A 13,053-nucleotide genomic window follows, 5' to 3' on the forward strand; every position below is an offset into this window, starting at 1 on the left:
TTATAGCTTTTAATGTCCTTGCTCTCTGGGCTGTGATGAATACTCTGTGGGCCAAATTTTTATCCATAACTCCACATTTTCTTCATAGTGATTATAGAAGTGAAGATAAATTTGGTATTGAGGCTTGCAAACCGATGTTTATCTCCAGCTCTGTGCAAGAGGCAATATAGCATTGCAGTCTTTTCCTGAATTGGGAAGCTGTCCCAAATGAGCAGAAGTGGAAAAGAAAAGCAGCTTATTTTTGTACCTTCTGCCAATATATCTAAATCAGTTTTCTACTAGGCTTGTTCAAGACTGAATGTTGTATACCTGCAGCTGTTGTACATGTGCCTGCTAAAAAACTCTATAAACTGTACTGAGACAGTATGGGAGGGCAGCAAAGCCTCCCAGAGTAGCCAAATTTATATTGTTACCTGTGCTGTTTGTCTCTACTTGAAGTAATATTGCAGCATATTTTCATTGTTGGTCAGTTACCACAAATATTTCTAAAATCATATGTCCAGAAAATTTATGTAGTTACTTGTATAAACTTTAGATAGTTCTGTTTTTCTTTTGACCAACTTTTTGTTGTCAGGAAAGATTGCTTTCATATTGTGGGAGTGAATTGCCCAGCTTTAAAGTTGGTGATAAGGTGAATCCAAAGCTGGAGCTGGCTGGCACTACCAAGAGGCTTTCAAGCTGTTATCATAACGGAAATAATTATGAAGGCAGAAGGTTTCAGGAAATTTTATGGGATGCATTATATCAAATGGTGTAGACAGAGGGATCCATAAGTAAAGACTTGGCCACAGAACAGAAAAGTAAATTCCCTTTCAGAAGCAGTGCCAAAAGCTGGGACTTGTCTTAGATAGCAGTCCTCAGTTCTCTGCTTCAAACCTGTCCTCATTTCCTTGTTGGAGAGAATCAAACTCCAAGGGATGACAAATATCCAGGAGATGCTGGACTTCTCTTAGGGTGAATCAGAGCTGTGTAAGGCTGGGAATCCTCAGGATCTGTACTTTAGCATCAGCTGGTTTAAGATAGTAAACACTAAATAATATGCTGAAGAGGGAAATTTCCACATGATGTTCATTAGACAGATCTTCTGTGGGACTCAAAGTCAGCAAAGAGAGAATAACTCATGGAGCTCACCTACCAACTTGTAACATTTAAGCCTTCTCCAACGTTTGGCTGGTGATGGCCAGTATAGGCCCAGCGCTTGTATTTTGTTCTGGGTGAGGAAGTGGCTGCCCACCTTATTTGCCATGGGATCATCTGTAAGTGTGACGGTCTTCTCATATGGAAGATTTTCTTTGCAAGCTCTGTGGAGTTGGAGCCTTTCCATGTGTTTGCATGACAGGATACTAAATCCCAGCTGTGGTATTGGGATACTGCCTTCCTGGAATTGAAAAACCACAACTTAGCAAAACACCTTCAAATGTTGATATGTTTAAATAGCTCCTTTTTCTAGTAGAAAGATGGTCCAGCCAGGCCATCTTTCACATTATTCTGTGAGGACTTTAGATGTAGCTATTGTAACTATAGAATGATTTTTAACTTTCTGTTTGTTGATATGATGGTTCAGGGTAAAGTCCAACATAAATTCTACCCTTGGAAGGACTCACACAGACATTATCTTCCAGCTCTTCATTCTCATAAAATATTTTATACTAAAATAACATATTGGTATTTAAGGCATCCCAAGAAAAGAATATAGGCTTTTCCATAGGCACAAATTTCAGCTCTTGGCTGTGGTTTATTCTGTGTTCCCCAGCTGTTGTTGGTTCCTCTGTTACTACTGGTAATGTCTTACAGAAAGAAACAGTGAGATAAGGATCTTGCTGGTGCTTTCTGGTCTGTGTGGAGTTCAGGCCTTGTACAACCTGTTCCACCAGGGCTGCTCTTCCCCCTCAGAGACTTGTGGGGGCTGAGCAGGATTTTGCTTGAATCTGGCACTGGGATGATTAATGGCTTTTTGCTTTTTCTAGGGGAATGCTCTGTCACCGGCCAGTCCCATTTCAAAAGCTTTGACAACAAGTATTTCACCTTCAGTGGGATTTGCCAGTACTTATTTGCCAAGGATTGTGTGGAAAATTCCTTCTCTGTGATCATCGAGACGGTGCAGGTAGCCTCGGCTGCTGCCTCTGCGCATGCTCTTGAGAGTGGGCGGGGCTGTGGGACTATGACATGAATTGCAGATGCGCAGGCCAACGGAAGTAATTTCCCTATGAGATAAATAGTTTAAATAACAGATGCAGTCTTTCTTCTTAGTTAATAACTGTTTTGCTTCTCCTCACCACCATTGCCAGGAGCCTGCCTGGGGATGGAGACTCATGATGATGTTTGGAGAATGGGCCCTCACTCTTTGCCAGCTGAACAAACAGAGGCGAGGGTGCACTCCTTGCCAAATACCCTGGCTGCTGGTGCCTCCCTAATGCCTGTGGGGAAAAGACATTTCCTTGGACATCAAGCAGGGTGCACTGGCGGACAAGTACCTTGCTTTGTTTCCCATTTAGTCCGATTGGCTGGTGATTTTTTTTTTTTTTTACTTAGACAGCAGCTTCTGACTCTCTTTGCTGCCCCCCCCGATGGATGGGTGAGAGGCAGCTGCAGAGAGGCAGGAAAGGGAGCCAGACCAGTGCAGGGAGGGATGGAGACCCTGAAGGGGGATGTCACAGGGAGGTTTATACAGTTGTGAAATAAATCGACCAGTTGTTCTTGGGAAAAGGTGAACAAACCTAGAGACTGAAAAGGACCCTGAGGCAAGGAGAGGGGAAGAAAGGTGACGGGGACAGTGGAACTGAAGGCAGGGAGAGGTGCAATGGAGACAGGAGACTGACAGGAGGGAAGGGGAGATCAGTATCAGTATTCAGCAGCACCAGGGAAGTTGCAGGCTTTGGAGAAATGGGCTGTGACAGTTCTCCATACCATCTGTGTCTGTCTCCTTCGTTAGAGAGCTCTGATAGCCATCAGTGCTTGGGAACCTGCAGGACAGGTTTCCACTGAAACTTCCCTTTTGAAACCAGGGAGGAGACATGGGGCCCCTGCAATCCCTGTTCCTCATCTAGGTATCCCAAAGCCGGGAAAACAAACACCTCAGGAGTCTTGGGTAATGTGAACTGAGTGGCTTTTTTCCCAGGCTGTATGGGTCAGGTGTCCTTCCTGCTCCTGCCACAGCTCTGGGGCTGGTCACTGCCAGGGGTCTGGTGGAACACCCACAGATCCTTTTCCAAGTTCTGAGATGGGGAGCTCAGCCCTGGTGCATGATTAGTGGGATAATGGGGGGAGGGCTGCCAGCCTGCTGTTTGTGGGAGGCAGAAACCAGATCTATAAAAACAGTGTGACACTCAACACCTTTCAAATTTTTTGAAAGTGCCTTCTGGGACTAAGTCACCAAGAAAATGAAAACCTGATGTTCGAGGCAGATTTTCCCTTCTCCGCAGTGTGCAGATGATCCTGATGCCGTGTGCACTCGCTCAGCTTCTGTCCGGATCCGGGATATGGACAACAGCATCATTAAAATGAAACACGGAGGAGGAGTTTCGCTGAATGGACAGGACATACAGATCCCTTCACTGCAAGGTGTGTTCACATGGGCTGACTCTGGCCAGCCACTGAAAGCCTCCTGCTTAGTAGTGGTTTTAGACATGCCTTAGCCCAGCTTAATCAAAGAGTGTTTTCAATGCCAAACTCTCTTGCAGTGTCTTCTAGAAGCTCTGTCATTTCAGCTTCTCTCCATGCAGCAGATGGATCTTGACTTGGCTCCTCTAAAATCAGAAGAATTAAGCTGGTCTGCACTTGTGAGATTTGTGAAAATCACTGTTGGTCTATTCTTTTTTGAAATTATTGTTTTTCAACAGAAGCTTGAAATCATGGAATTGGTTTGGACCTTAAAGATCATCTGGTTCAACCACCCTGCCTTGGGCAAGACACTTTCCACTACTCCAGGTTGCTCTGAGCCCCATCCAACCTGGCCTTGGCCACTTCCAGGGATGGGGCAGCCACAGCTGCTCTGGGCAACCTGTGCCAGGGCCTCAGCACCCTCACAGGGAACAATTTCTTCCCGATATCCAATCTAAACCTGCCCTCTGTCAATGTAAAGCCATTCCCTCTTGTCCTGTCATTACATCTTGTAAAAGCTTACTGGCACCCTGTGGTTGCCTTCAGGTGCTCTCCGTGTCCAGCGTGTGGTGAGGAGTTCAGTTCGCCTCACCTATGGGGATGATCTGCAGATTGACTGGGATGGTCATGGACAACTCCTAGTGAAGGTAGTTTTTCTGGGTTTTTTTCTGCCTGTTTGCCCCCTCTCTCCTTCCACCCATATATGTACAAAGATTTTCTTATCTGAAGTCAGAAATTGCTTTTTGTTGCATGTTAGGAATTCCTTTCTCTTTTGCTACTCCCAGAGTAATATACAGGTTCTTTTGTATTCCAGAAACAAACACTTCATCTTAGAGCAGCTTGGTAGCTTTTTTCTCCTCCCCCCCTTTTTTTTTGGATGTGTGTGTAATGACAGCCGTTATTAACCATGAACAGTTTTGTGTTTTGTTCAGCAGATATTCTCCAAACTGGAGTTTTGTTTTTTGTTTGCTTTGACTGCCTTGTCTAAACCAACAGATGTGAATGACTTAAAAAAAGGGAAGGAAAGGCCCCCAGAGACAGTTACTCATATTTTCCAGGAAATAGAAATCAGTTCGTAGATGTGTTGTGGGCTCCTTCTACTGTGAGGAATATTTTAAGTCAGCCTTGATTAACAATTAGGTTTTGTTGGTGCTGCAGACACAGCAAAGTGTAGAAAAATTGAGCTAGGTTTAACAGAAATGATCTGTAAGGGAGTGTAACCACAGCCCTGTTGCCTTTGAATCCCTCTCACTGAGAGGAGTCTTGCCAAGAAAACCAGTTTTCCTGGGATTTTCTGCCGAGTGGTAAATGCTGTCCTCCTTGAACCATGGTGTTGCTTTTGCATTCTTCTTCCCTGCCCCAAAATCTGGCTTAAATGTCATGTCTGGCACAGCACCAAGGGTTATGAAAGCCAGTTCAGAACTGAGTTCAAGAGTTGAAAAGAAAACAGATAAGAAAAGTCTGGAATAATTTTAGAAAGCATCTGTGGGTTTGTGGTTGTTGTTTTGATTTAACCTGTATCTCTGTGCTCTGAGGGTCCTAGAAGTTCTTTTGGGGCTTAGAATAATTCACTTCAGCCCTTAGCACATCTCAGGAGTTTTGGCTTTCCTCAGTATTCAAAATATTTTTCTCCCTGGTCAGAGACCCATACAACTGGGCAAATTTTTTGTCCCATTGAAAACAAACCTAATTTTCTGCTCCAGATCATCTACCCATAAAAGCAGTGGCAGTTTCTCCAGTTGTCTGCTCCTTCCCTTGCTGGGCATCTAAAGCATCTCTTTAATTGCTTTTGGAGAGTTATTTTATACTGGATTTGGAGACTGACCTCTTGCCAAGTATTGCTGATAATAATTGGAGGAAGTGATACACTTCCATTACCTTGTTCTGGCAAAAATTCTTCCTGTGTTCCTCAAGAAGGCTCTCCTTTCTGTGACTGCCTGATATTTGTGATTTGAGCTTCCACTCCAAAATACTGCACAATTTGGACTTGTGTGAGTCACTGCTCCATCTGCAGAGTATGCGAAGGAGCAGTAATACTCTTACTAGTAAGAATATTTATTCTCTAATTGTTCTTTTTGATGCTCCATATTTATTCTCTGACCCCCGTGTTTGAATGCTGGGTAGTATTAGGTTATATTTTGGAGAACGCTTTTTATTTTTATTTATACAGAAAAACTGTTTTCTTTGAAAAATGTGGATTTTTATAACTTTTTTTTTGTTTGTTTCACTGGTTACTCCTGCAAGCCTGCCTAAACTAGCCCTCAGCTACATGAATAGAGATGGCTGATGTAGCGTCAGAGCTCCTGTGTTTGTAATGTACCTGTAATGTGGTGTTTGTAATGTACCTGAGCTTTACTCCTAACAGAAACTGACAGTTCCTACTAAAATAAAAGGTATTGGTGCCTTTGTGATGCAGGTGTTGCTTAGGAGATTTCTCCCTGTTTACCTCTACGTTTAGGGTCATCTTTCAGATGCTCCTTGATTTGCAGCAGGAATAAAACAGGTGAGAAGTGCACCTTCTCTGTGGATTGTTGGAAATTCTGCTTTTAGTCTGCTTGAAGTTCCTCTGGGCAGCAGGAATATCTAATATGAAGTAGCTTTAGGGGGTATTAGTTTATCTTTCCTTCATCATCCACTTTTCCTTTAAAATGTGAAATGCTCCCAGGTGCCATTGGAATTGCATTTAAAAAAAATGCAACCCCCACTGGTACCCTGCTCATTTATATGAATGAACGGTGAGAACAACGAAAGACTAAACTGGACTGCTGATCAAGGCATAAAAATAAGCTATTTTTCTCTTAGTCACCCTCTGAAATTCATTGTAGTGTGCAGAAATTGTCCTGCAGCTACTAACAGTAGCAATTTTGTTAGAAGTTTGAAAATACAGTACAATGGCATTGTGTCTGCAGCATTTTGCTTTGTGTTCGAGAATTTTCTGGACTATTCAGTTGTGTATGGCTCATTCCTTAAAAAAATCTTCCTCTACAGTGGTAACCTGTTCTAGAAGATGACCAGGCAAATGTTGTGTTCCTTAGGTGTCCCCAGTCTACTCCGAAAGGATGTGCGGGCTGTGTGGAAATTATGATGGGAACCAAGGGGATGATTTTCTTACACCTTCTGGCATGGTGGAATCTCTTCTGGAGGACTTTGGAAACTCCTGGAAGCTCAATGCAGACTGCCAGGACTTGTTAAAACAAGACAGTGACCCCTGCAATCTCAATCCTCATTTAGGTACTGAACTCTATTCAAAATTAACGTGTGCAGCAAATGGTGATCTTCCATTTACACAAAAAAGGAAAATAAAGAGAAGAACCTAATGTTGCTAACATTGCCACCAGGGTGGCTGTAATATATATTTTAAAAAACCCAATAAACAGCAGCAACAAAAAAAAAACACACACAGAGAGACTTGTATTGATGCAGCCTCATAAGGAAAACATAATATTTTGTGAAAATTGAAAACAAAAACTAGTTTAATTTTGCAAATTTAAAAAGGTAGCAGAAAGCAAAGGCCCTGTAAAGGGAATTACAGCACCAGAAATAGTGCTAACGGAATATAAAAGCATTGCTTTTTCTTGATTTGTTTTACTATTGAGACATTATTCTTTCAGTAGAGCTCATGATGTATGAACTATGGTGCTATCTGTGCCTGCCTGATCCTGTTTTATTCTTGTGGGGTTTGTTTGGTTATACTTTCTTTTTTAAAAGGAAGAGAAAATGCTTACTGTGGCTTCTCTGGCTTTCCTTGAAAGCCACGTTGATTGACTGATTCAGTATGAGCATGTAATTTTTCTCTTTTTAGCCAAATATGCTGAGGATTCCTGCTCAGTTCTGATGTCTCCTGCCTTTGAACCTTGTCACCATGTAGTGAGTCCCACTCCCTATGTTAAGAACTGCCGCTTTGATGTTTGCTCCTGCTCCAGTGGCAAGGATTGCCTGTGCTCTGCCATTGCTAATTATGCAGCAGCCTGTGCCAGGAAAAGCATCCTGGTGGAGTGGAGACAACCTGATTTCTGCCGTAAGTGCACTGCTACTCAAACCCACTTATTGTCGTCCTCCTGAAGGAATTTTTCTAGCAACATTGTGTGAAAGAATGAGATGCCAGATTTTCCTTATGGCAAACGATGAGAGTAAATCTTTCCTTCACACTGATAAGGATGCAAAAGGTGTTCCCAGGGACTGCTCAGCAGTGGGGGAGAGAAGCGTTGATCTGACACAGCCCCACAGAACTTTTCCCTTGGTTTCCATTTTCAGCTACTCACCTGGAAACTTTCTGAATGTCCTAGGGTGGGAATCTCCCAAGTGATTTGTAGTAATCCATGAACTGCCTTTTTTTGAGGCCCAAGCTTCCCAGGTCCTGACCTCATCAATGACTCCTGAACGTGGGGTTATGGAGGAAGCACAAAAGGGCAAGACAAACTTGTATCAGAAGAGAATTTTGGCAGTCTTGTGGCATCACCCCTGCTCACAGCAAGGCTAAATTACTGTCGATTGCCTGAGGTTTTGGCCAGAAAAATTTTGAATATCTCCAAAAAATTGAGGTACCACAGCCTCTCCAACATCTGTCTCTCTCTTATCCAGGACCAGATTAATAGCCAAACTGCCAAGAGGCTGGAGCAGAACAGTCCAACACCTTTCATTTCTTTTATTTCTCTCTTAGGTCAATGAGGTAGGAAAAAATCCATTGTCATGTAATTTCGATTGAGCACAGACATACTTTTCCCATAAATATTTGTGAAGTGAATATTTTTCCATTTTCCTGAGCAACTTTGTTATAAAGGAAAGAAGACAATTGAAAAATTTGGGGGAAAGCATGTGTGCCTGGCAGCTCTCCAGATTTGTTCTCTTACATTTACCCAAGCAGAGAGTGGGAAAAACATTTATAAACTGAGTGTGCAGAAAGTGGAAAAGAGAGACATCTCTGGCCTTTGACCTGGTAGGGTCTGCAAGGTCAGTAACACAACTTTTTCAGGCTGTAGAGTGCTTGCTGCGAATGAGAACAAACTCAGTTTATATTAAACTGCTGCATGGTTTTATAATATTTTACCTAGTTTATGTAAATGTTCAGGTAGTAGAACAGTAATGTAATAAAAATCCTTTCAGAACTCTGCAGGTCTGGAGGCTGAAAGAAAGAGGAGCGATAATGCCCCATTGCTCTTTCTGTAATTGAACAAGTCAATTTTCACAATTAATCTTTAATAGTGCAGAGCTGCTTCTTCCTTTCTGTACATTACAGAGAGCTTTGTACTTGCACAAAGTGACAATTTCCCTGATTGCAGATCCATCAGCCCCCATTAAATAATCCTAATGCCCTAGACATCTCCTGACACATGGGGAGGGAGAGCAATCCCTCTTTCTTAATGGGTTTGAGATGTGAATGTGCAGGTTGTGTAATTTGTGCTGGTGGCCCAATGCACTGAATATGTCTTGCACTCCTGCCTTCATCCCCAGAGATTTGGTTTCTTGGGAAATGACTTGACAGAGCCAGTTTGCTTGATTTGGAGTGGATAAGTATCAGGGAGCATAGTCATTAGTGTAGCACAACATTTCTGCTTTGTGTCAAGCTAAGAAGTGCCTTCAGCTCCCCTATCTTTGACATTATTTTAGTTGCAGTTTGATTATTTAAGACCTGACTCATACCCCTGTAACCCACCATGAATAAGCACCAAGCCAATCCCTTCATGCTGGGAGGGAGGAGCAGACAGGCCACACTATGAAGGGCTGTGTCTCTCGTGCAGCTGCATGTAAAAAATTGGTTAAAACCCAGACTGAATGGCTGGGCTGAGAGAGTGGTGGTGAATGGAGTTAAACCCAGCTGGGGGCTGGTCACCAGTGGTGTTCCCCAGGGCTCAGTAGTTGGGCCAGTTTTATTTAATATTTTAATCAAGGATCTAGGTGAGGGGATCGAGTGCATCCTCAGTAAGTTCATGTCCAGCACCCAGCTGGGTGGGAGTGTGGATCTGCTGGAGGGCAGGAAGGCTCTGCAGAGGCATCTGAACAGGCTGGATCCATGGGCCCAGGCAAGTGCTCTTGAGATTCCACAAGGCCAAGGGCCTGGTCCTGCTTTGGGTCACACCAACCCCCTGCAGCTCCGGGCTGGGGCAGAGGGGCTGGAAAGCTGGGAAAGGCCCTGGGGGTGCTGGGGACAGCAGCTGGACAGGAGCCAGGTGTGCCCAGGAGGGCAGGAGGCCAATGGCACCTGGGCTGTGCCAGCCATGGTGTGGCAGCAGGGCCAGGGCGGTGACTGTCCCCTGGGCTGGCACTGCTGGGGCCACACCTCAGATCCTGGGGTAGTTCTGGGCCTGTCACTACAAGAAAGACATTGAGGGGATGGAGCTGAAGAAGGTTCTGGAGCACAAATATGATGAGGAGGAGCTGAGGTGGGGCTAAGCCTGGAGAAAAGGAGGCTCATGGGAGACCTTCTCACTCTCTAGAACTCTGACAGGAGTGTGCAGCCACGTGGGGGTTGGGGTCTGCTCCCAGGGAACAAGGGACAAGAGGAGAGGAAATGGCCTCAGGTTTCACAGAGAGTACAGATTAGGTTTTATGTAAACTTTGTTCATGGAAATTGTTATCAAGCACTGGCACAGACCACCCAGAGAAGTTGTTGAGTCACCATGCCTTGAGGTATTTAAAAGCCCCATGGATGTGGCACTTAGGGACATGCTTTAGTGGTGGACTTGGCAGTGTGAGGTTAATGACTGTATTCAGTTATCTTATGGTCTTTTCCAACCCATATATTTCTATGTTTACCTGTCCCATGTGTGTATTGTTCTGTGGCACAGGGGAATCCATCAGCAGGTCCCTAGATCTTCCTTCAGATTTTAGGACATGTTGCTAATCCCATTATGTTCCTTAATGTGGTAGTGCTGGGGCGGTTGGTGGCTTTGCATACCTTCTGTAAGAGGATTTGTATAGGATAAATCTAAGACTGCTGGAGGAGGGAATTAAGGACAGGCTCTGAGCAGCATATGAGAATGGCTACAGGGCATGCTGGGCCTCAGCATGGCAGAGAAGCTGTGTTAAATCTAGTTCTGGCAGGGTCCACCTTCACTCAGAGGTGGCAACGTTTTCACCTTGTGTTACTTGAGGAACTGGCCATGGTTTGTCTCTTTCACTCTGATTTCAAAACCTGCCCCTATGAGCTGCATGAGCTGTTCAATGCAAAGACATTTTTTCCAATGCTTTCCCACTGTTTCTCATCTTATTCCTGGGATAGGCTGTGCTTTGAGCACAGCATTAAGCTGTTTTGGTTTTACAGAAGCCATCCACAGGGACTAGAGGCATCTTGCCTTTTTCTCTAATTTTCCTGTCAATAATGGGATGGGTTTTTTTTAGTGGCAGTGTATTACACAGTGTACAGACATCAGGCCTTTCCCAGGTCACTTGTCTTGCCTTTTTGTTGTTAAAAACAAATGTTGCTGGGAAGGGATAGAGCAGTGTATTGGGATGTGGAGTGTAAGAATGGCATTTAGAAGCATAACTGGAAAAACAGGGGATGTTCAAAAAATTTTAGGAGGTACATGGACAAGGAAAATCATAGAATGGTTTTGGTTGAAAGGGACCTTAAAGATCATCTTGTTCCAAGGGACACCTTCCACTAGACCAGGTTTTTCCAAGTCCCTTTCAGCGTGTCCCTGAACACTTCCAGGGATGGGTCAGCTCCAGTTTCTCTGGACAACCGCTGCCAGAGCCTCAGCACCCTCAAAAGGATAAATTTCTTCCTAATATCTAATTGAAACTTGCCCTCTTTCACTTGGAAGCCATTCCCACACATGGATTACAAAGGTTTATCTAATAAACGAATCTACTGCAAAGTTTTCCCGTGGATAGGGAGTGTTACAACTGACTAGAAAGTAGGGCAGGATGCTGGGCTCAGTTATCACATCCTTTTTTTGAATCTTGAAATTCATAAACTGATGTACCCATCTGGAACCTGCCAAACCAGTTCCATGTTTCCAGAGGTTCATGTGTAACAAATTGTACTTTTGGCTGAGGCCCCATGGTTCTCCTGCTGGGATGTGCCTTTAATAATGAGAGTTATTTTTAAAATGGTCCTCAGCCCTGGGCTGTGCCTGTTCAGGGTTTGATTTACTGCAAAGATCAGGTTTGTGTAAGTCAGAAGCACATTTTTGTGAATGCTGCCAAAAATTCCTGTAACAGTGAATGAGTTTATCTTCTGCTTAGTCCCGAATTAGGAAGCATTTGCTGTATTGATGAGCACACATTTCTTGGACTGTGCTGTGAAAGGTACATTAAGTAGTTTGGGCACCGGTCCCAGATTTGGGAGATTTTTGCTCTTAAGAAGGGTTCAAGTCACCTTAGATGTTTTTGGGCTGGATTTTCAGTTTAGGGTGTTATACTCCCATGTATGGGGCTGCAGGAGCCTCAAGAGAAGCTAGTGCAACCACGTCTCTCTCCAGTAGGCAGGAATAATTCTTCATTTCAGAAGAGTTTTGTGAAGGTGACCATGAGTCACTGGTCAGCACATAGGCCTTGCTTTGCTAGTCCAGCAAACACCTGGCTGAAACTGCAGGACTATCCTGTTATTTCATGCCTGCCAGAGTTCCCAGGGATGTGAGCTAGAAGAGAGTAGGGATTATCACATCATTCTGCAGGAATGACAAGGGGAAGGCCTTTCTCTCTAACCCTTTGATCTTGGTTTCAGCAAGGTACAAATGTGCCAACATCGTTCCTCATAACCTTACAACTGTTTGCTGTGGAAGGTCGCTACAAACGACAGTGTAACCCCTGGTTATCAGGAGGCCTGTTAAATTCTAACTCTTGATAAAACAAGCTTGTTTCCCATCTTCTGCAATGTGTTGTCATAACTGCCACCTAGTGCTGATGCTGATGGGTGCAGAGGAGAATGCCTCAAAATCGGCCCTGTAGAAGCGGTGGTTTTAAAAACAAAGAAGCCAAAATGGCTACAAAGGCCATAATTAGTCTCCATATGAAAGAATTAATAATCAAAAATTTTTAGTATCAAGGTTTGGCTCCATGATTGCTAAATTCCTTCATTATTTGCACTTGTTTCCATAGAAATCACAGGGTTCTTCTGGGATGTGAGGCTGTTGTGTATTGCTGCACTCCTGTTTACCAAAGCAGAAGAATACTTTTCTACTTATTTTGACCAAATAGTCCCTAAATATGTTGCAAAGGAAGAGAGGTGTGAATGTGTACATGACACTTGTAATGCTCTTAATGCATGGGATCATGGAATAGTTTGGGTTGGAAGGGACCCAAACATGTCATTCCAACAGACCGTGTCATTCCTACCCCCTGCCATGGGCGGAGACACTTTCCACTAGCCCAGGTTTTTCCAAGGCCCATCCAGCCTGGCCTTGGACACTTCCAGGGATGGGACAGCCACAGCTTCTCTGGGCAACCTGTGCCAGGGCCTCAGCACCTTCACTGGGAAGAATTCCTTCCTACGATCCAATCTAAACCTGC

The 13,053-nt window shown here is 44.0% G+C and overlaps 1 protein-coding gene across 1 annotated transcript in view; it reads left to right on the plus strand.

The window, feature by feature from the left end:
- Positions 1 to 13,053, plus strand: part of VWF (von Willebrand factor) — a 117,370-nt gene that overhangs the window by 24,461 nt on the left and 79,856 nt on the right. The window contains exons 11-15 of the mRNA XM_066568403.1: positions 1,968 to 2,104; positions 3,423 to 3,561; positions 4,147 to 4,247; positions 6,636 to 6,831; positions 7,403 to 7,618. Coding sequence (XP_066424500.1) covers positions 1,968 to 2,104; positions 3,423 to 3,561; positions 4,147 to 4,247; positions 6,636 to 6,831; positions 7,403 to 7,618 — 789 coding nt within the window. The remainder of the gene's footprint in view (positions 1 to 1,967; positions 2,105 to 3,422; positions 3,562 to 4,146; positions 4,248 to 6,635; positions 6,832 to 7,402; positions 7,619 to 13,053) is intronic.

Source organism: Molothrus aeneus, chromosome 32, assembly GCF_037042795.1.
Source record: "Molothrus aeneus isolate 106 chromosome 32, BPBGC_Maene_1.0, whole genome shotgun sequence".
NCBI classification, from domain to species: domain Eukaryota; kingdom Metazoa; phylum Chordata; class Aves; order Passeriformes; family Icteridae; genus Molothrus; species Molothrus aeneus.